The sequence below is a fragment of the Hemitrygon akajei genome, chromosome 1 (genome assembly GCF_048418815.1).
Source record: "Hemitrygon akajei chromosome 1, sHemAka1.3, whole genome shotgun sequence".
Lineage (NCBI taxonomy): Eukaryota > Metazoa > Chordata > Chondrichthyes > Myliobatiformes > Dasyatidae > Hemitrygon > Hemitrygon akajei.
The window spans coordinates 47695382-47717002 of NC_133124.1; the positions used below are offsets into that span (position 1 = coordinate 47695382).

General features: G+C 38.9%; 1 protein-coding gene across 3 annotated transcripts in view; it reads left to right on the top strand.

The window, feature by feature from the left end:
• The window catches only part of LOC140726325 (peroxidasin homolog), a 472802-nt gene that overhangs the window by 230959 nt on the left and 220222 nt on the right, over positions 1–21621 (top strand). For all 3 annotated transcript variants that reach the window (XM_073042565.1, XM_073042575.1, XM_073042584.1), the window contains exons 3-5: positions 3065–3136; positions 6340–6411; positions 21303–21374. In XM_073042565.1, the coding sequence (XP_072898666.1) occupies positions 3065–3136; positions 6340–6411; positions 21303–21374 (216 nt within the window). The remainder of the gene's footprint in view (positions 1–3064; positions 3137–6339; positions 6412–21302; positions 21375–21621) is intronic.

Here is a 21621-nt window from a genome sequence, read left to right on the forward strand (position 1 = left end):
GTGAATGTGTGGAATGGTCTTCCAGTGGCAGTGGTGGAGGAGGAAGCGATAGTGTCTTTTAAGAGACTCCTGGATGGCTACATGGAGCTTCGAAAAATAGTGGGCTATGGATAAAGCCTAGGTAGTTCTAAGGTAGGGACATGTTCGGCACAGCTTTGTGGGCCGAAGTGCCTGTATTGTGCTGTAGGTTTTCTATGTTTTATGTTCTAAGGACCCATATCAGAATGAGGTTTATTATCACTCACAAATGTCATAAAATTTGTTTTTTTATTTACAGAACAATACAGTGCAATACATAAAATTATTAGATTACTGTGTAAAAGTCTGAGACTGCCTAGGTACATATAGGGAACTTGTGGACTTCTTGAAAACAAAACTGTTTAAAATCTGGACAGGAATGCCTGTTCAGTGTTCAAAGTAAATTTGTTATCAAAGCACATATATGTTCCATATACAACCCAGAGGTTCATTTTCTTGTGCGCATTCACAGTAAATACAAATAAGCACAATAGAATCGATGAAAAGCCATACACAATAAGACAGACAAACAACACATATGCAAAAGACAACAAATTGTGCCAATAGAGAAAAAAATAAATATTATCAATAAATATTGAGAACATGAGATGAAGAGTCCATGAAAGTGAGCCCATAGTTCGAGGGAACATTTCAGTTTTGGGGTGAGTGAAATTATCCCCTCTGGTTTAAGAGCCTGATGATTGACGGGTAATACCGTAGATTCCGGATTATAAGCCGCTACTTTTTTCCCACATTTTGAACAGCTTTGAACTCTGCGGCCTTTAATCCGAAGCGGCTAATACATGGTTTTTTTTCATGCCGCCTCGTAAACATTTTGCCTCGTAACAGTAGACCAATAAAATTGATGAGTAGTTCACAGAGGTCCAATGAAATTGTACGATAAATCAAGCGCACTTTCACAATTAAATTATTGTAAATCAGTCATTTGTACTCACCCTCATCAACATGGAAAATACTCGAAGAAAAGCAAGACCCGAGCGCGTCAGACCCGATTAGACCCGATCGCGTTACGCAAGCGCGTCAGACCCGATTAGACCCGATCGCGTTACGCAAGCGCGTCAGACCCGATTAGACCCGAGCGAAAACGCTGCTTTTAAGTTAAAGGCTCGCAGTATATATATTTTTACCAGTCGCTAGGAGATATTGGAATGTTGTTCGTGCTGTTCAGTAAAAAAGTATATGCAACGTAATTTGTGTTACCGATACGTATGTATATTTAAAAGTAGCGGTGCGGCCTAAAATCCGGTGCGGCCTTTACAATTAAAAAATTGATTTTATTTCTAAAATTAGAGCCAGCGGCTTTTAATCAGGTGCGCTCTGTAGTCCGGAATCTACGGTAACTGTTTCTGAACCTGCTGGTGTGGCTCCTGAAGCTCTTATGCCTCCTTTTTTTTGGGCAGCAGTCAGAAGAGAGCATGGCCTGACCTGGATGGTGGGGTCCTTGATGATGGATGGTGCTTTCCTGTAACAGTGCTCCTTGTAGATGTGCACAATGGTGAAGTAACATCCTGTTACCAATTTCAGCAATGATAGAAACGCACTGAATGATTTCTGCCATGATTTTTGAAACCGCTCGTGATTTGCGCAGCAGCAGTTGCTCTTGCATGCCCAAATGGGGCATTTGAGCAAAATAACTTGTGAGGTGACAGAATTGCACATTGAATAAGAGCATCTGCTGAGCATGACGTTCATGGAACAAAGTGGAGGGAAAATGTTTAAAGCTGAAAGAAACTTCCTTGAAAGACAGTCACCACTATCTCATTAGTTTTCAGTTGGCTACCTGTCTAAAATAACATTCTTCTGCTTTTGTGCATACTTTTAATTCAGTGGTTTCAGTATGATAATAAAGCTGAAAAGAAAGTTTTGTTTGGATATACAAATTCTAAATGCCAAGAATGATTTGGCACATGTTACTTTGCCTTGAATGGACAAGTTATTATCAAGTTATTACATACCAAAGTTGTCATTGGACTGTCTCATTGTAGTGTTTTTGTAGAAAAAAAGACAATTTACTGTTTACTTTCCTGCAAAGAACAAAGGAGTAAGTGTTCAGCCTGTGTCCTGTGTACAAAATGAAAATTGGAGCATTTCAGAATTGGGCTGGAATGTTGAAAATCTACTCCAACCTGTCATGTTTGTTCCTGGTAATAAAAGTACATTTGTATTCTTGGGAGACAGTTTAGAAATTTTCTGTGAGTTCTGTGACCATATGCCATCTTGTCATTAATGACCAGGATAAGACTGGATCCAGCAGTGACTCACAGTCATTCCCCCTTTCCCTACTTACTAACAAACCCACTACACTGCTGGCTGAATTAGCCTTTCGTGGCTGTATAGCTCCTAATGATCTGGAGGGTTCAGTCTAGGTGGTATCTTGTCCTTGGACAGAGCAATCTGCTCTAATGACCTTCTGTCAGCTTCACTGCTTCCAAATGTCTTCAATCATGAGATGTATTTCAAAGCAGTTTCATAAACCAAAATTCTTTTTTTTATTAATATAGGGTGTTTAATATTTGAAGCAAATTGAACTATTCATAGGCCAGATCTTAAGTTAGAGGTTGATAGACTCTTGATTAGTCAGGGCATGAAGGGAGACGGGGGAGAAGGCAGGAAATTGCAGCTCACAGGAATAGTGCATCTTCCATGATGAAATCGTGGAGCAGACTCGATGGGCCAAATGGCTTAATTTGGCTCCTATGTCTTATGGTTTTATGGTCTAAATCATGGATATCTGGTCAAATAAGAAAAAATAGTAAAAAAGAATCTTTGAAATGTGGGACTGACACAGTGTCTCAGCCCATAATTTTGTCAACACGCCTGCTCCCACAGAGTCTGCTTGACTGATTGAGATCTTTGAACAGTTTGTGTTTTGCTCCAGTTTCAGCATTTCCAGACTCGGGTTTATACAGAATTTTGGATTGTTTTTTTTCCATGAACCTAGTCCTTACAGAGGAAATATTTTTCATTGTGTGTGCAGAATATATTGTGGAAATCAAGAGTGTTTATTTCTCCTCTCCATTTATAGGTTATTGAACAACAACCAAATCAAAAGAATACCAAGGAGAGCATTTGAAGGCCTGGACAACCTGAAATACCTGTAAGTGCAGTATTTGAATTCTGATATGTCCAATATATTGATTATTGGATTGATTTTAGTTACTGTACCTTAAAATAACTGGGGAAAGTGATATATTTGTACCTTTCCCAATTTTACATTTTACTGCTTTTAACTTGCTATCCTATTGAATAAGATTTTAAAAGGGTTTCTGACAGGAACCTGATTTTTCCTTTGTTGAATAAGGTTAAATGAGGGCTCCAGTGACCAGCATAGTGGTTACCTCGCATGGTTTGGTTTAATTAGAAATTCCATGGTCTGTAAAATTGCAAAGTACATTGCTACAAACTATGTAATGAAGTTTTATCAGGAAATGAAGTCTGTAGCAATTGTAGCAGGATTTCTGAAGCTCACTATTTGCTCCTCTGGGTTCTATGCGTGCAAGTTTCAAGAGATGTACTGAAATTGCTGGGACACGGTGCATGTTTGGACAGCACTAATATAATCCTCATTTAGGCTGAGCAGCCATGGACAGAGCAGGGCATTTCTGCTGAAGCATGGCTTAAAAATAAATGTAATTCCTTACTGGGTAAAACACTGGAGATTAACTTCAGGTAGTTATCTTTTGCTTCAATGTTCATGAATAAATTATGTCTCACTGAACACCATCATATGTAGTTTGAATTTAGAATGGCTGAATAAATGCATGTTATAAATATCTGCCAATTGAATGAAACATTGCACACTGCATTAACATACATTTCCATATCTGATTGTCCTGCTCTTGTTAAGTGTGATCTACATGTGTTTGGCTCCTTCCGTAAGACTGAATTTACTTTGTCTCATGATGACTTGGATATATTGTTAGACAAGTGTTGCTGATTACACTTGCAGAGTTCATAGGGTGCTACGCGCCTGGTTTGAGCGGGCAAGCTAAGAAGCCACAAGCAGTCGTTTGCTATAAAGGTCACTGCAGTCTGAAAAATGTTGTTCCAATTTGTTTTTGGGCTGCAGTGGAGAATGTTAGCAAAAGCAACCAATTTTCAATGCCATATAGACCATAAGACATAGGAGCATATTTAGGCTATGAAGCCCACTGAGTCTGCTCCTCCATTTCATCATAGTTGATACATTTCCCTTTCAATACCATTCTCCTGCCTTCATGCGCTGACTAATCAAGAACCTATCAAACTCTGCCTTAAATACACCCAATGACCTGGCCTCCATGGCCACCTGTGGCAATGAATTCCACAGATTCGCTACCCTCTGGCTAAAGAAATTTCTCTTCATCTCTGTACGAGGGGTGATTGATAAGTTTGTGGCCTCAGGTAGAAGGAGTCAATTTTAGAAAACCTAGCACATTTATTTTTCAACAAAGTCCCCTCCTACATTTACGCACTTAGTCCAGCGGTCATGGAGCATACGGATCTTGGACCTCCAGAAAGTGTCCACAGCAGGGGTGATTGATAGGTTCGTGGCCTAAGGTAGAAGGAGATGAGTTATACAGCTCTCGTTACATGCACATGCAGTTCAACTCTTTGAGTGATTATGCAGAAAGTTTGAAGTTAATAACTCATCCGGGTGATTGATAAGTTTGTGGCCTAAGGTAGAAGGAGATGAGCTATTAACTTCAAACTTTCTGCATAATCACTCAGAGTTGACCTGCATGTGCATGTAACGAGAGCTGTATAACTCATCTTGGGCCACAAACTTATCAATCACACATCTGTGGACACCTTCTGGAGGTCCAAGATCCTTATGCTCCACGATCGCTGGACTAAGTGTGTCAATGTAGGAGGGGATTATCATAAAAAAAAATAAATGTGCTAGGTTTTCTAAAATTGACTCATTCTACCTTAGGCCACGAACTTATCAATCACCCCTCATACTAAATGGATTTCCTTTTATTTTAAGGCTGAGACCTCTGGTCCTAGACTCTTCCGCAATAAGAAACATACTCTCCACGTCCGCTCTATCTAGGCCTTTCAACATTTGATAGATTTCAATGACATCTCCCCTGTCATTCTTCTAAATTCTACTAATATTGGCCCAGAGCCATCAATCGCTGCTCATATGATAAGCCATTCATTCCTGGAATCATTCTCTTGAACCTCCTCTGAACCCTCTCCAATGTCAGCACATCCTTTCTTAAATAATGTGCCCAAAGCTGCTCTCTATACTCCAATTGAGGCCTTTTCAGTGCCTTCTAAAACCTTAGCATTATATTTTTGCTTCAATGCATTCATGTACAGAACAGATAAGCTATTACTTAGTTTACCAGAACAAACCATGCCATCACTTTATCAATGGATAACTGGAAACAATCAAATTCATCCCTGGATTTTGCCCAGATTACAGTAGTTCCTTAAGTCTATGTGAATGCATTGATTTATAGACATTGCTCTGTCAGTTCTCCTCAAAGTAGAGGAACTTCCAAGTCATATAAAGGCTTTCACTTTAACATGTGGCTCGTTTGTGCTTGTTTACATGGCTTGAAAAATGTGTGTGGCACATACATTCACCTGCTGGAGCAAAATATAAGTGAATCTTTTGTCACTATGATCTATAGTCAAACACACAGAGTGGACAGAGATTTTAAAAGATCTTGAAAACAAATACTGTAGATCCAAAGTAATTCTGGAAATGCTGGGGATATTCAATAGGTCAAGTGGCATCTGTGGAGAGAGAAGGCAGACCAATATTTTAGTTCAGCATCTTTCATCTGTTTCCTTTCTACAGCTGCTGCCTGATGGGCTGAGCATTTTCAGCATTTTCTATTTCATTTTTTTAATAAATCAGTTGACTATAACTTAGAGCTTCCTGCTCCATAGAACAAAGAACGTACTTCACGCACGTCGTTTGCTGTTTGTTGCCCAGCTTCACTGTGCAATTTCAAATTAATGCATAACATTGGACTTCAGAGTATTCATGAGGACTAGACTGGGGATGCTGAGGATTTTATGGCATTAAATGGAGTTGATTAAAAGTGTCTAAGAAATATATCAAAAAAGAATTAGCCAGACAGAGACTGTACAAGAAATGGAATGATATGGATCATATGCAGGCAGATGGGATTAGCTTAGTTTGGCGTCATGGTCAGCACAGATATGGGCTATACTGTTCTGTTCTGTGCTCTCCTGTAACAGGAGGAAGGGGAAAGAATCGGAATTAGCAATATCTGCGTCATAAATGTGGCACTCGCTTTGAACAATATTTCTGATTTTCATTTTTTGATTTATTTTTAGCTACCTGTACAAGAATAACATTCGTACAATTGACAGGCAAGCATTTAAAGGGCTTGTGTCTCTGGAGCAACTGTAAGTAACAATTAATACTTTCTAAATTAATCAAAGTTTTTGAGAAATCTTTGCTATATTAATAGTGCTCTTCTGTAACCTTTTCTCTGTCTTTGAAATTCTTTGGACTCCTTTCTATTAATGCAAGAGTCTCAGAACTCAATAGTGCTTTGAATGGAATTTCCAAAGAAAGCCTCTCGCATCTGGGACTCAGTAGCATCTCCACATCCCTGCACAACAGGAATATAAATACCTGCAGCAAAATGGATAGAATAGTGCTAAAAGTAGCTTCCTGTGAGATACTGGGCAGAAATCAGGTTTCAGTTTTCTGTAGCCCAGGGGGTTACATTTGCTTCAACATTGTTAATTAATTTCTCCTCTTCATTTTCATACATAAATTGAGGGGCCAGTTAATTTAGTCAACAGTGAGATGGGGCTCACAGAGGCCTCTTCAAATTCCCTGGTGTATCTCTCCACATCATTAAATTCTGAAGACTCTCAAAACCATTTCCATTGGGAAAGTTTGGGCCTAAAGCCACCTGTATTTGTTCAGTCTTGATGAAGGTTCTCAGCCCAAAATGTTGAGTGTTCATTTCTCTCTTTCTCTCTGAGTTCCTCCAGATTTTTGTGTGCACAGTTCAAGATTTCCCGAATCTGCAGAATCACTTGTATGGGTGTTCAGTCCCAATAGTATCAATTTCTAATTTCAGGTAGCTGAGTATTATCTCATATAAAGCACTAATGAAATTCTGTAGAACAAACTGACTCTCCTGAATGCATTCTAAACTTCTATTATTTTCCCTTTCATTTTAGCACAATTCAAAATAAAAATATCTATATTTATTTAAATAAAAATAATATTAAATAACATGAAATTTCATATCAGACCTGTTTAAAGTTAGATCAGGTGAATTATATCTGGATATGAATATTGGATTTTTACCTTTTTTTCAATGTTATTTTTATTACTGAAATCTGAATTGTTGGGGAAAAAAGAGGAAGATTCATCAATCAAGCAGGGGACTTGTTTAAATATTAAATGATTATCAGTCTGATGTTTGATCATGTAAGACAGCTGTCTTTTTCTGTGTCTCACCTCCCTGAGATCCTGTGCAATTTAATCTCAGAAACTGAAACTGTTTTGAATTCCGTTCAACAGCTGATGCGTTGGATGAGCAAACATGCCATTGTCGTGAATCTATCAGCAACAAGCTTAGTGGTATCATGTAGTGTTATATTAAACACGAGACTGCTCTTTCAGGCTTTTACCCTTTTACATCTCAGGGCTCTCCTTGAGATTTGGTGAAGGTTGGAGGTGGATTGAGATACTCCCCAAACTGTTCAGAAAGGCTTCAGAATTTTTTATCTACTTAATATCCTTTGCGTTGTCACATTCCCTTTAAATTGTACTTGTGTGCATTTTCCCTCCCACATTGATGATACATGCCCTGTATTTGTCCAAAGCAGTATCTGGAGCTGTGCATACGTATGTTGACTTCAGAACACTTGTTAAGTCCACCCCAAACACCTTCTTTAAAAATTGAACTTAAAATGTGCCTTCATCAGATAACTTAAACTTACATTTCCCATGTTTGTATTCAATAACACACAGGTTTATTAAACTGCTTTACTAATAAATGTTTATAAAATGACATCCCATTGCCATTGTTTACCTTCCCAACACTTCACAGTCATTACATAGGCAATGGAAATTATAATTCCATTGCGTAGAATATCAGCAGTATTGGATAATAACACGCACTAACGCTTTCACCATCATTTTGGGAGATTTTAACGAAGCCAGTCTGAAAAAAATCACTAAGTAAGATCCTTGAGATACCAGAGGAAATGACACACTGGGTCATTGTTGCACCACCTTCAAGAATGCCTACCGTGCTATTCCACGCCCTCATTTCGGGAAGTCTGATCACCTGGCTGTACTTCTACACCCTGAGTATAGGCAGAGACTGAAGACTACAGCACCAGTTGTGAAGACCAAGAAGGTATGGACAAGGGAAGCAAAAAAGCATCTACACCACTTGTGGTGAACTACATATACCTGTCTGGACACACCCCACCGCTGACTGCTCCTGTGGCTCCTCCCACAGACCCCTGTATAAAGGCGATTGGGGCCTGAGCCCTGGCCTCAGTCTCCAGGATGTAGTATGGTGGTCAATTGCTGCTTGTTCTTTCTTCCAGTCAATAAAAGCCAAATCTCGCCTCATGTCTCAGAGAGTTATTGATGGTGCATCACCACTGCTTTGAATCAGAGGACTGGACTGTATTCAGGGATTCATCTCCGAACCTGGATGAGTATGCTGCAGTTGTTATCGACTTCTTTAAATCCTGTGTTGATGAGTGTGTGTCTACAAAGACTTACTGTGCATTCCTAAATCAAAAACTCTGGATGAACCAGGAAGTACATCATCTGCTGAAGGCTAGATTTGTGGCATTCAAGTCTGGCAACCCAGGCCTGTTAGAAAACCAGGTATGATTTGCAGAGGGCTATGTCATGGGCAAAAGGACAATTTTGAATGAGGTTGGAGGTAACATCGGAAGTACGACAACTCCAGCAGGGTTTGCAAGACATTACTTCCTACAAAGTGAAACCCAATAGCATGAATGGCAGTGATGCTTCACTACCAGATGAACTCAACACCTTCTATTCCCACTTTGAAAGGGAGAACACAAAAACAGTTGTGAAGATCCCTGCTGTACCTGATGACCCAGTGATCTCCGTCTCAGAGGCTGATGTTAGGCTGTCTCTAAAGAGAGTGAATGCTCGCAAGGCGGAAGGTCGCGGAAGGTCCCGATGGAGTACCTGGTAAGGCTCCGAAAACCTGTACAACCAACTGTGGGAGTATTCAAGGACATTTTCAGCTTCTCATTGCTATGGGCAGAAGTTCCCACTTGCATCAAAAAGGCAACAATTATACCAGTGCCTCAGAAGAATAATATCAGCTGCGGTAATGACTTTCGCCCAGTAGCACTCACATCTACAGTGATGAAATGATTTAAGAGGTTGGTCATGACTAGACTGAACTTCTGCCTCAGCAAGGACCTGGACCCATTGCAGTTTGCCTATTGCCACAATAGGTCAATGGCAGATGCAATCTCAATGGCTCTCCACATGGCTTTAGACCACCTGGACAATACAAACACCTACATCAGGATGCTGTTCATCAACTATAGCTCAGCATTTATTACCATCATTCCCACAATCCTGATTGAGAAGTAGCAGAACCTGGACCTCTGTACCTCCCTCTGCAATTGGATACTTGACTTCCTAACCAGAAGACCACAATCTGTGCAGATTGGTGATAACATCTCCTCCTCACTGACGATCAACACTGGTGTACCTCAAGGGTGTGTGCTTAGCCCACTGCATTGCTCTCTGTATATACCCATGACTATGTGGCTCGGCATAGCTCAAATACCATCCATAAATTTGCTGATGATACAACCATTGTTGGTAGAATCTCAGATGGTGATGGGAGGGCGTACAGGAGTGAGATATGCCAACTAGTGGAGTGGTGTCGCAGCAACAACCTGGCACTCAACATCAGTAAGACGAAAGAGCTGATCGTGGACTTCAGGAAGGGTAAGACAAAGGAGCACATACCAATCCTCATAGAGGGATCAGAAGTGGAAAGAATGAGCAGTTTCAAGTTCCTGGGTGTCAAGATCTCTGAGGACCTAAACTGGTCCCAATATATTAATGCAGTTATAAAGAAGGCAAGACAGTGGCGAGACTTCATTAGGAGTCTGAAGAGATTTGGTACGTTAACAAATACACTCAAAAACTTCTATAGATGTACTGTGGAGACCGTTCTGACAGGCTGCATCACTGTCTCATATGGGGGAGTGGGGGAGCGGGGGACTACTGCACTGGACTGAAAGAAGCTGCAGAGGATTGTAAATTTAGTCGGCTCTATCTTGGCTACAAGGTACCCAGGACATCTTCAAGGAGAGGTGTCTCAGAAAGGCAGCATCCATTATTAAGGACCTCCAGAACTCAGGACATGCCCTTTTCTCACTGTTACCATCAGGTAGGAGGTACAGAAGCCTGAAGGCACACACTCAGTGATTCAGGAACAGCTTCTTCCCCTCTGCCATCTGATTCCTAAATGGATATTGAACCCTTGAACACTACCTCACTTTTTAAATATATATTATTTATGTATTTTGCACGATTTTTAATCTATTCAATATACGTATGCTGTTATTTATTTATTATTACTTTTTTTGTTTTTTCTATATTATATGTTGCATTGAATTGCTGCTGCTAAGTTAACAAATTTCATGACACATGCTGGTGGTATTAAACTTGATTCTGAACCTATTACCATTTGTATAAATCTGGAGCAAGAGCATTATCTGATTTATAGTCATCATTTGCTTTGAAATTCAAATGTCCTTTTATAGCTGCATTGGTTGGGTGTAAATGAGTGTGTTGGTTATTAACTTTTGTCAGAGTCTCAAGATCTTGGGCACATGGGATTTGGAGATACATACGATATAGTCAGAAAAGAAATTGTGCTTCCTGTTACTTATCTCTGAGGCTAAGCTCAGAAGATAGAGGTCAATGACACCATCGAGATATTGCTGAATTGAAACCAGCTTTAATTGCGGGCATGTGCGGCAGTGATTGACTGGAAGCAGGAGATATTAAGAGGGTGGAAAGAAAGCAGGTGTAGGGGACCATTCTTTCTAAAGGTCATGGGAAAGGAGGCTGATATTTACTGGTATGGATGGGGAGAGGATAGTGAGCCGGTGACTGGCACTGGATCATTGTAGTGAATGGGATCTTGAAAGGGTAATGTGGAGATCTGATTGCAGAAATGACACTTGGTGATGGTTCATTGATGTGGACTAGTGTTACATTGAGGAGAGAGGTGTTGAGAAATTAGAGAGGCACTGATAAAGGAATTATGTGGATGTGCTGTAGATTTGGGATGATGGTATGTTGAGTTCATTTTCATGGTGGGACAAGGATAAAGACAAGTCTTTTACTAACCTGGTTGGCATTTATTTCAGCATTGTGCTAAAAAGATCATGTTGTGCTGGGAGTGCCAAATAATCATAGCTCAATCACTACCATCCACAGTCCAAGTTTCTGGACTGTACTTCAAAAGAACTACTGCATAGCAAATGACTGTATATACTTCTCACTGCCTCAGTAAAGAAATCAATGTAATCAAAGACCACACTCACCCAGAAAACTTCCTCTCCCCTCTTCCATTGGGGGGAAAATGTCTGAAATCACGTATCATCATGCTCAAGGACAGCTTCTTGTAAAATACAATGGACTTTTGACCTCACAATCTAGCTTTTAATGATTTTGTACTTTTTGTTTACCCACACAGCTCCTTCTCTGTAGCTGTTACACTTTATTCTGCATTGTTATGGTTTTACCATGTTGTGCCTCAATGCTCTCCATCTCACTGTACGTGACAATAATAAGTCAAATCCAATTCCAATTCCATTGCTGACATCATTGCATAGGTACATGGGAGAATGACACCAGGAAGTGCCACGTTGAATTTCTAGTGAGATACTAAATGCCACGAGAAGTTGTTATCATGCTTCACTCTGAAGGTATCAATTTCTGGCTGCTTAATACTGCAAAATACACAATGTTTTGCAAATGTATTTCTAGTCAAATTTCTAAACTGTCAAAAAGTAAGCCTTCTGAAAAACCATCAGCATGTAGGTGCACTTGCATGACATCTAAAACATAAACTTTTCTATCTTTATGGCACAAAGCTCTATGAAGGTAACAATAAGTTGTGCCATTAAGATCAGCATGTTCAGTTGAGGATATCAATAACAGAGTAGCGTCCCTGGGCCCCTTTATTTTAACCCTTCGCCCCTTTATTTTAACCCTTCGCACCTTCCAGTACAGCTTTATAAGTAAAATATTTGAACTGGTGAATGTACTTTTGACAGTTCAATATTGACTGATTCTAATAAGCTTCACATAGAGGAGACCACTTCACCGAGCATCTATGCTCCGTCCACCAGAACAAACGAGATCTCCCAGTGGCCACCCATTTTAATTCTACTTCCCATTCCCATTCCTTTATGTCCATCCATGGCCTCCTCCACTGTTGTGTTGAGGCCACACTTAGGATGGAGGAACAACACTTTATATTTCATTTGGGTAGCTTCCAACCTGATGGCATGAACAGAGATTTCTCAAACTTCCAGTAATGCCCTTCAATGCTTCCCCCTTCTCCACTTCCCATCCCATTTTCCCTTTCTCACCTCATCTCACCAAACAACTTTCCAGCTCCTTACTTCATCCCCCTGCCTCCAGGTTTCACCTGTCACCTAGTTGTTCTCTCTCCCCTCCCCCTACTTTTTAAATCTACTCCTCACCTTTTTTCCCTCCAGTCCTGCTGAAGGGTTTCGGCCCAAAACGTCAACTGTACTTTTTTCCATAGATGTTGCCTGGCCTATTGAGTTCCTCCAGCATTTTGTGTGTGTTGTTCACATATTCTTTTCTAATCTAGAAAATAAAAGCTAATGAAACACCTGCTTTACTGAATCTCCTCATTGCCAAGGAAGGGCAGCAGAGGTTCTGCCTAATTACCCATCATTCCAGCACATCAATGGCACCTATAATTATCCAGCATGTTTCTGCCATATGGCATCTAGGATTTCGTACTATTGCATTAACATCGAGGTAGAGCCAGCTGAGCAGCTTGTGTTTCATTCCAAATGGAATATCACCTGTTGGGAATAAAAAAAATAAAAGGAGATTTTTTTTTGTTGATCTAAATAAGGCCCATATTTTTGAGTCAACAAAAAGAATCCTAATTGCTTTCAGCATTCCTTAATAATATAGTTATTTTTATCCTTCCATCTGCTTCTGCTTTAGGGATGTTGATTCTATATAAAACTGAGTTTAAGTTTAGAGACACCATGTATGAACAATCAGGCAGATGTGCCTTTAACTTCATTAACTTCCCGCCAGAAATATGTGGTCTATTTATGAATGTCAGTCTGAATCTTTCCTCAAGGAAACTAAACCTAGTATTCCACAGATATGTTTAGATCAAGAAGCCTATGTGGCCTAATACAGGTCATCCTTCTCAAAGATCAATCCCCTCATAGATTCATAGCTTTACAACATGGAAGCAGGTCCTTCAGTGTGATTTGTCCATTGCTAATCAAGATGCCAATCTAAGTTAATTCATTTCTTTGTATTTGGCCCATACCTCTCTGTACTTCAATGATCCATGAACCATGAAGATGGGACAGTTCGGACTGAACTGTGGGAATGATTATTAGTGCTACATGGAGACGAGAGGGCGGTGGAGTAGGAGGTGTTGAACTAGATTCGGAGGTGGGGATTAAAATCCAGTGCACTGGAGAGATAGTGGAGTGGTTGTGGGCAAAGATGTTGTTAAGCCTATATATACAAAGTCAGGAATCAAGATTTATCATGGTGGGACTAATGTTCTGAGTTGTGTATATTTCAATACAAGGAGTATTGTAGGAAAGGCAGATGAGCTTAAGCCATGGATCAGCATGTGGAATTATGACTGTAGCCATTAGTGAGACTTTGATGCAGAGGGACAGGACTGGTGGCTCAATGTTCCAGGGTTCCATTGTTTTAGATTTCATAACAAAATAGAGAGAGTACAGAGGAGATTTACTAGAATGTTACCTGGGGTTCAGCACCTCAGTTAAAGAGAAAGGTTGAACAAGTTAGGTCTTTATTCTTTGGAGCGTAAAAGGTTGGGGGGGACTTGATAGAGGCATTTAAAATTATGAGGGGGATAGATAGAGTTGATGTGGATAGGCTTTTTCCATTGAGAGTAGGAGAGATTCAAACATGAGGACATGAGTTGAGAGTTAAGGGGCAAAAGTTTAGGGGTAATACGAGGGGTAACTTCTTTACTCAGAGAGTGGTAGCTGTGTGGAATGAGCTTCCAGTAGAAGTGGTAGAGGCAGGTTCGATTTTGTCATTAAAAAAAAAATTGGATAGATATATGGACAGGAAAGGAATGGAGGGTTATGGGCTGAGTGCAGGTCGGTGGGACTAGGTGAGAGTAAGCATTCGGCATGGACTAGAAGGGCTGAGATGGCCTGTTTCATGCTGTAATTGTTATATGGTGATTTTCCACTTTCCACATCTTGACAGGGACTCCCATATTATAAAAGGACTGGATGGGATTGAGTTTTTTAAATGAGTTCAGGAAAGTTTATTAATCATCACATAGATGTCCCACAGGCTTCTGAGATCATCATGTTAATTAATTATATTGCTTAATACTGACTTTTAAATATTAACCAAATTAATCATTTGTTGTTAAATAATTTCCTTGTACCAAATGGAACTAGTACAGTGGGAGTATTATAAACCACAAGTTATTTGTAGGTTACATGGTCAGCACAACATTGCGGACTGAAGGGCCTGTAATGTGCTGTAGATTTCTATGTTCTATGTTCTAAACAATATTCTGTTTCCAGATTACTTCCCTGCCTGCTCAGATGATGGATCACATAATTAATCAATTTAATTTCTTCTCCTCTCACATGGTGCAAAGGCACACAGTGTGGTTCACCTGCCATAAAGGTGCTGGCTAGCTTCAATAATAAAACACTGACATTTTCTCTTTAAGCCAGACTTGAAAGGGCATGTGTCATGTTTCACCATGTTTAATCACTATATCATGGGAGGGAACATCAATGAACCTTTGCCAAACATAGGATTTGTAATCGCTAAATTTGCAGGAAAACTGAAAGTTCTAAGTTAAGCAATGTTCGAGAGGCAACTCAAGAAAAATAAGTGCTGACCCAAAATCTATCATAGAGCAGTGAAGCTGAGGTTTTGGATAACAAACGAATGGATGGATAACAGGATGGTGCACTGAATATTGGTTTGAGAAAGGCTGGAACAGTAATTACAGAAATCAAAAGCAGAAACTGCTTAAGTGTGAGAGTAACTGTGAAAGTCAAAGAAGGAAATTGCTGATTGGACAAAAATGCCATTGCTTTCAGGAGTGCAGGGTTTGCAATGCAATGAAAATGTTTGTCTCAGGATCGATCAGTAATGGGAAGATTTTATGTTATTTAAAAGATAAATGAAAAAAATGATGAGATTTTGTGATTCAAATATTATTGTTCTAATAGCAACTGACCCCGTTTGATTGGGTTGTGGTTTTACAACACAGCTGCTAGCTGTCTTTAAATGTTTGTTGATATAAGCACATCATTTTGTTTCCCATGTCTCTGAATCTTGTGGAAAGCATGACTTTCTCCTTGTAAAATATTCTCTTCAGCCTATGTATAGATAATAGATTTAAGGTTTATGATATGCTGCAGACTACAATGACAACTTACATTTATATATAACATTTAATAAAGCAATACAATCTCAACCCATTTAAAGAGACATTAGGACACCAAATACAACATAGAACAGGTGACGTGATGATGTTGGTCAAATTCAAAAGCTTTGCTTTGGAAGAGAAAAGATCTACAGTGCTTGGTCAAAATAATATTGGTGTAGTTGTACTTAAAGACACAAAAAAGGAATAAATTTAATCAGTAGCTACAAAAGGAGTAATTAGCACTAACTATTGGTGAAGAACTGCAAAGAGTCAGAATTGGGAAAGGCTTTGATAAGGATGAAAACTCAGTTCTGACTCCCAGTTAAGAAAGGTTGGTAAGGTTCTGTCTGTTGCTAGAAAGAGGGATGGAATTTATAACTACTGAGCAGAGATTCTGACAAAGGAGGTAGATACTGATTTCTGGCTTCTAAACATTTGTTTGAATGAAATTTTTGCTCATACAGTTGTCAATGTCCTGTGCTTAACACATCTCATGTTCCTCAGGAGGAAATTTGCCATCTTTAGCTCGTCTATCTTTTGTAGCCTGGGGAAAATACACATGCGGGACAATAAATACTTTTTCAGTTCTTTAATTCCTTTATCTGTTATAGAAGTTTTAATGCAGAAAGAGGGTATCAAAATAAAACGACATAATGAATTTTTAAAAAAAACAGCTCCTGTTGTAACAATCTCAGCTTAATATCAGTCCACACCCTTGTTATGTATGCAGTATGAAAATAAATAAAAGAAAATATACAAAACCAATATGGTAGTGGCAATTCTAAAAACAATACAAACAACATTAGAATCCCACCAACTATCTTATCTTATGTGCAACATCAAAAATATGAATAAATCCATCTCATCTTAATTAAGAGGTATACCCACTTTGGCACACACGTGGTTAACTTCCAAACTCATATAGGGTAGACCCTGAAACAAGTTCTCCTCAATCCCGCTACGTAAAAAGAGATTAACACATTCACGTTACTCAGTTGCATTCACACTTGGTCATGAAACAATAAAGGATCTGAATCAGAATTAGAATCAGGCTTATTATCATCGGCATTTGTCATGAAATTTGTTAACTTAGCAGCAGCAGTTCAATGCAATACATAATGTAGGAGAAGAAGAAGAAAAAAAAAATAAGCAAATCAAATACTGTAAACGTATATTGAATAGATTAAAAATCATGCAAAAAACAGAAATAATATCTATTTAAAAAGTGAGGTAATGTTCATGGGTTCAATGTCCATTTAGGAATCAGATGGCCGATGGGAAGCTGTTCCTGAATCGCTGAGTGTGTGCCTTCAGACTTCTGTACCTCCTTACCTGTTGGTAACAGTGAGAAAAGGGCATGCCTTGGGGAGGTCCATAATAATGGATACTGTCATTCTGAGACACTGCTTCTTGAAAATGTCCTGGGTACTTTGTAGGCTAGTACCCAAGACGAAGCTGACTAAATTTACAGCTCTCTGCAGCTTCTTTCGGTCTTGTGCAGTAACCAACCACCACCACCCCCCCCCCCCCCCCGCCACCCCATACCAGACAGTAGTACAGCCTGTCAGAATGTTCTCCACTGTATATCTATAGAAGTTTTTGAGTGTATTTGTTGACATACCAAATCTCTTTAATCTTCTAATGAAGTATAGTCGCTGTCTTGCCTTCTATATAACTGCATCGATATGTTGGGACCAGGTTAGATCCTCAGAGATCTTGACAACCAGGAACCTGAAACTGCTCACTCTCACCATTTCTGATCCCTCTGTGAGGATTGGTGTGTGTTCCTTCATCTTGCCCATCCTGAAGTTAATAATCAGCTCTTTTGTCTTACTGACGTTGAGTGCCAGGTTGTTGCTGTGGCACCACTCCTCTAGTTGGCATATCTTGCTCCTGTATGCCCTCTCTTCACCACCTGATTTTCTACCAACAATGGTTGTATCATCAGTAAATTTATAGATGGTATTGAGCTATGCAGAGCCACACAGTCATGGGTATAGAGAGAGTAGAGCAGTGGGCTAAGCACACACCCCTGAGGTGCACCAGTGTTGATTGTCAGCAAGGAGGAGATATTATCACCAATCCACACAAGACCAAAGTAAACTTTTATAAAAACTTTTACAAAATATTGCCTTGGAGTTTAAATTACTAAAAAGAGTAATTACTAAAATTGCTAAAAATTCCTACTAGGCCAATAAGGAACTTCACACAACCATGCTCTCCAGCGCTGCTATCTTACACGCGAAAATCTAAAGCATCCACATGTAAAACATGACAAATTAATGATATTCTAGATTTACTAACAAATATAAACGAATTTACAAGGATATTATCAGATATTATTCACCTTTCCTCACTAAACCTGGGAAAAGCATCGAACGTTGCTCTCTTTAGAACATGGCAACTCTTCTTTCTAATCCATCCATACAAAAATGATGTCACTGAAAGACATAGGCAGCTAGTTTAGCATTACCTGGGTGAATACATAACGGTCACCTGGTTACATACCTTATATGTCTGAAGACTCAAGCCATCCCAGTTTTCCCGATTTCTCCTTTGGTATTTCTCTGTTTTTCAATCAGGACTAATGAAGAGTCTCGGCTCGAAACATAGACTGCTATTCCCATCCATATATGCTGTATGACCTGCTCAGTACCTCCAGCAATTTATGTGTTGCTCCCAAATGGAGTAGTGAAGATCTGTGCTCATGAATTATTTCATGGCACTTTAAAGCAGGGGGTTCCCAACCTTTTCTTATGCTACAAGACCCTCGCCATTAACCAAGGGGTCTGTGGACCCCAGGTTGGGACCAACTGCTCTAAAGATTTTCCACCTGAATTTCTGGTGGAAAATTTTCTGAATTGAACATCCAGATGAGTGCAATTCCAACTACTCTCAAAAACTTGGTATCAACCAGAATATTCAAATGCATCACCTAAACATTAATTTCTTCTACCACTGCTGTACATTGACTGCAATCTGTACCGTCTGTTTAACCTACTGCAGTTGTCTAGTTAGCACCTCCAAAACCTGTGACTTCTATCACCAAAGAGTTTGGTTGAATGGGAGCACGACCACTTCCATGTGAAATCGCACATCATCATGGCTTGGAAATGTATTTATCATCGCACGGTCTAAATCCTGAAACCCACCAACTAATAAGCATTGTGTGGGTTCCTTTATCAGCAGGATTGCATTGATTCAAGATGATGAATCACCACTACCTTCTCAAGGTCAATTAGTTGTTTTTACTGTATGAAAGTCAGCAGGCAAAAATTTTGTTTTCTTCTTATATTTTTAGCAATGAACCATTTAATTTATTGGCACTGCAATCACGAACGTAAATCCAATCCCTAGATTCTCTTCCCTCTGCAATGAGGTCTTAATAAATCACTAGGTTATCAACAAATGAATTAAATAGATGGAAAATGGAATAATCACTAAAGATGAGATGAAGATGTTGAAAAGGCCTCTCAACTGGCAATATCATTTGGCAGAGGCAGAATTATTTCCATGCAGTTAAAGCTGTGCAGCCTCAGTTCAAATAAAACTCTTGCAGTAGAAGACACACATTCAGATAGTACTTTTGTAACATACAAATGCATTTTTTATGCTGGCACTCATATGTATTTTTACTGGATCAGCTGATTGATATTTTCCTTCCCAGGTTTTCTTTTGTGTGTTGATTCTATTAGGCAGTCTCACACTGCATTATGGGAAAAGTGGAATTGTTCTTTTGGAACAAAAATATAATTGATGAAAAGGGATTTTCCTAAAAAATGAAATCATATTTTGGCAGGAAAAGAATAAATTGGTGAAATTAATCTATTTTTCCCAATATAACATGTTTAATTGATGTAATGTTCCAAAGTACTGGTAAATTGTTTGTTGATATTCAACTGTTATTACCCATCAATTGCAGTGTATAACTGATTTTTAAATCCAAGTCATGCTTATTATTGCTGTTACACCATTATTTATTTAAGCTGCTTCTCTTGCCAGAAGGTAATTCATACATCTACTGGCTTCCTCTACAATTATCTCAGTTATATAATTACAAAGATGTGTAAAGCAGACAGTATTATCATTCCTTTGACATTTGTGCCAGAATCATAACTGAATATGATCTGGTATTTCTGCAAAACCATCTTTCTAACACAGATGCCAAAATGGAAACTTATCCATTTTCACAGTGGTCTCAGTGACCTTAGGGCTGATTATCATACAAACATCTGTGGAGATTAACCAATTCAGTAGAAAGTGTTCAACTATTTGACCACAAGAGTTATTTTGGCTCATTTTCACTTGAACAATGTATACATGTTTTCAAGCCTTGATGAAAGTTTTCAAGCTGTTCTTCTGTGTCATATCTGTAAATTCTGCCATTTTGCATATTGAGGGATAATTATTTGTTCTAGTTGTGATTTTTACCAGGTGAGCGTATAATAAATGATCCTTCAAAGTGAATGCAAATTTGGCTCCTCAATAAATTCCGGATGGCAATGAAGCGGGCTGTCTGTATAACATTTTTCAATATTGATTTGGCTGTAAATTAAAAAGGTCTCCTTCTACTTAATGTTTTGTGTTCTGAAGATTGGTTTGAAGGTTAACTGATTGTGGAATCTCATTGGACATTTTACTTCCTATCAGGGTTTATGATTGATTTTTAACTCTGAATCCTGAAAATGGAATGAATCCTAAATGTTACAACCAAGAGCTGGAATTGACAGAGCAACTTCATTTTGGTGACATAATAACTGAAGTTATTATGTATCTGACAAAATCCCTCTAGTGGAGTGCATTTTTAGATATTAATTACTCATAGGCAACAAAATCTGAACAAATGGTTAAGTCTCTAGATCATGGATTAATGAAAAGCAATGTCAAGCAATCCTGCTGGAGTCCCACTGGAGGGTCTTGGCCTGAAACATTGGCTGTACTCTTTTCTATAGATGCTGCCTGGCCTGCTGAGTTTCTCCAGCATTTTGTGCATGTTGCTTAAATTTCCAGCATCTGCAGATTTTCTCTTGTTTGTAATTGGATCTTCCTATGAATTGTTAGTATGCTTAAAGATTTTGTATATGTTTTTTTTTATAACTATTGAAAGGGTGGTTTGGACTGTGAACAACTGGACCGACCGAGTGACAATTGTGATAAATAATGAGGGCCAAAGCCATTGAAAATGTAGGATGCTTTAGATATCAAGCAATTACAGAATTAATTACAAAATGACACCTTGTCAATTAGCAAACAGGTCAAAAGGAATAATTGATCACTGCTATTAATCATTTGCTGACTCTGTTTGAGAGGAAATACCCCAGCTGTGTCTTTTTATACTTATGTTTTCTTTTATTCCCGTGAAAAAAACTTTAAAAGTTGTGATACATCAGAAATTTTTAAATGAAAGCATTACTTCCAAAGAAATTAGTACTTGCTTGGCTTCTAACACATCGATGTTAGTTGCATGGAAAATTCAGAGAAATCTCCATTTTGCTGTGGCTTGGGTTTATTTCACAACTTAAAGTAGTAATTATGAATACTAATTCATAACATGTTTTTTTTCAACAGATACATTCATTTCAACCACATAGAGATTCTAGAGCCAGAAACTTTTAAAGATCTTCCCAAACTAGAGAGATTGTAAGTGTTGAATGAACTGCTGATAATCTGCTTGTGTGCTTTTGTCATTGGATTAACAGACTAATTTTTATTCTGAGGTTGAGAACTAACTTTGTTTCTTCTTCTTCCTCTTCTATTGAAGTTTAATAGTGGTTACTAGACCAACATAAGGTACATTACTGACACCTTCTGAGTTGAAGTGTGAGGCAAAGAAGCAGGAAGTATACCCACTAAATTCCTCGCCCCCCAAAAAAAACATAAAATAGAA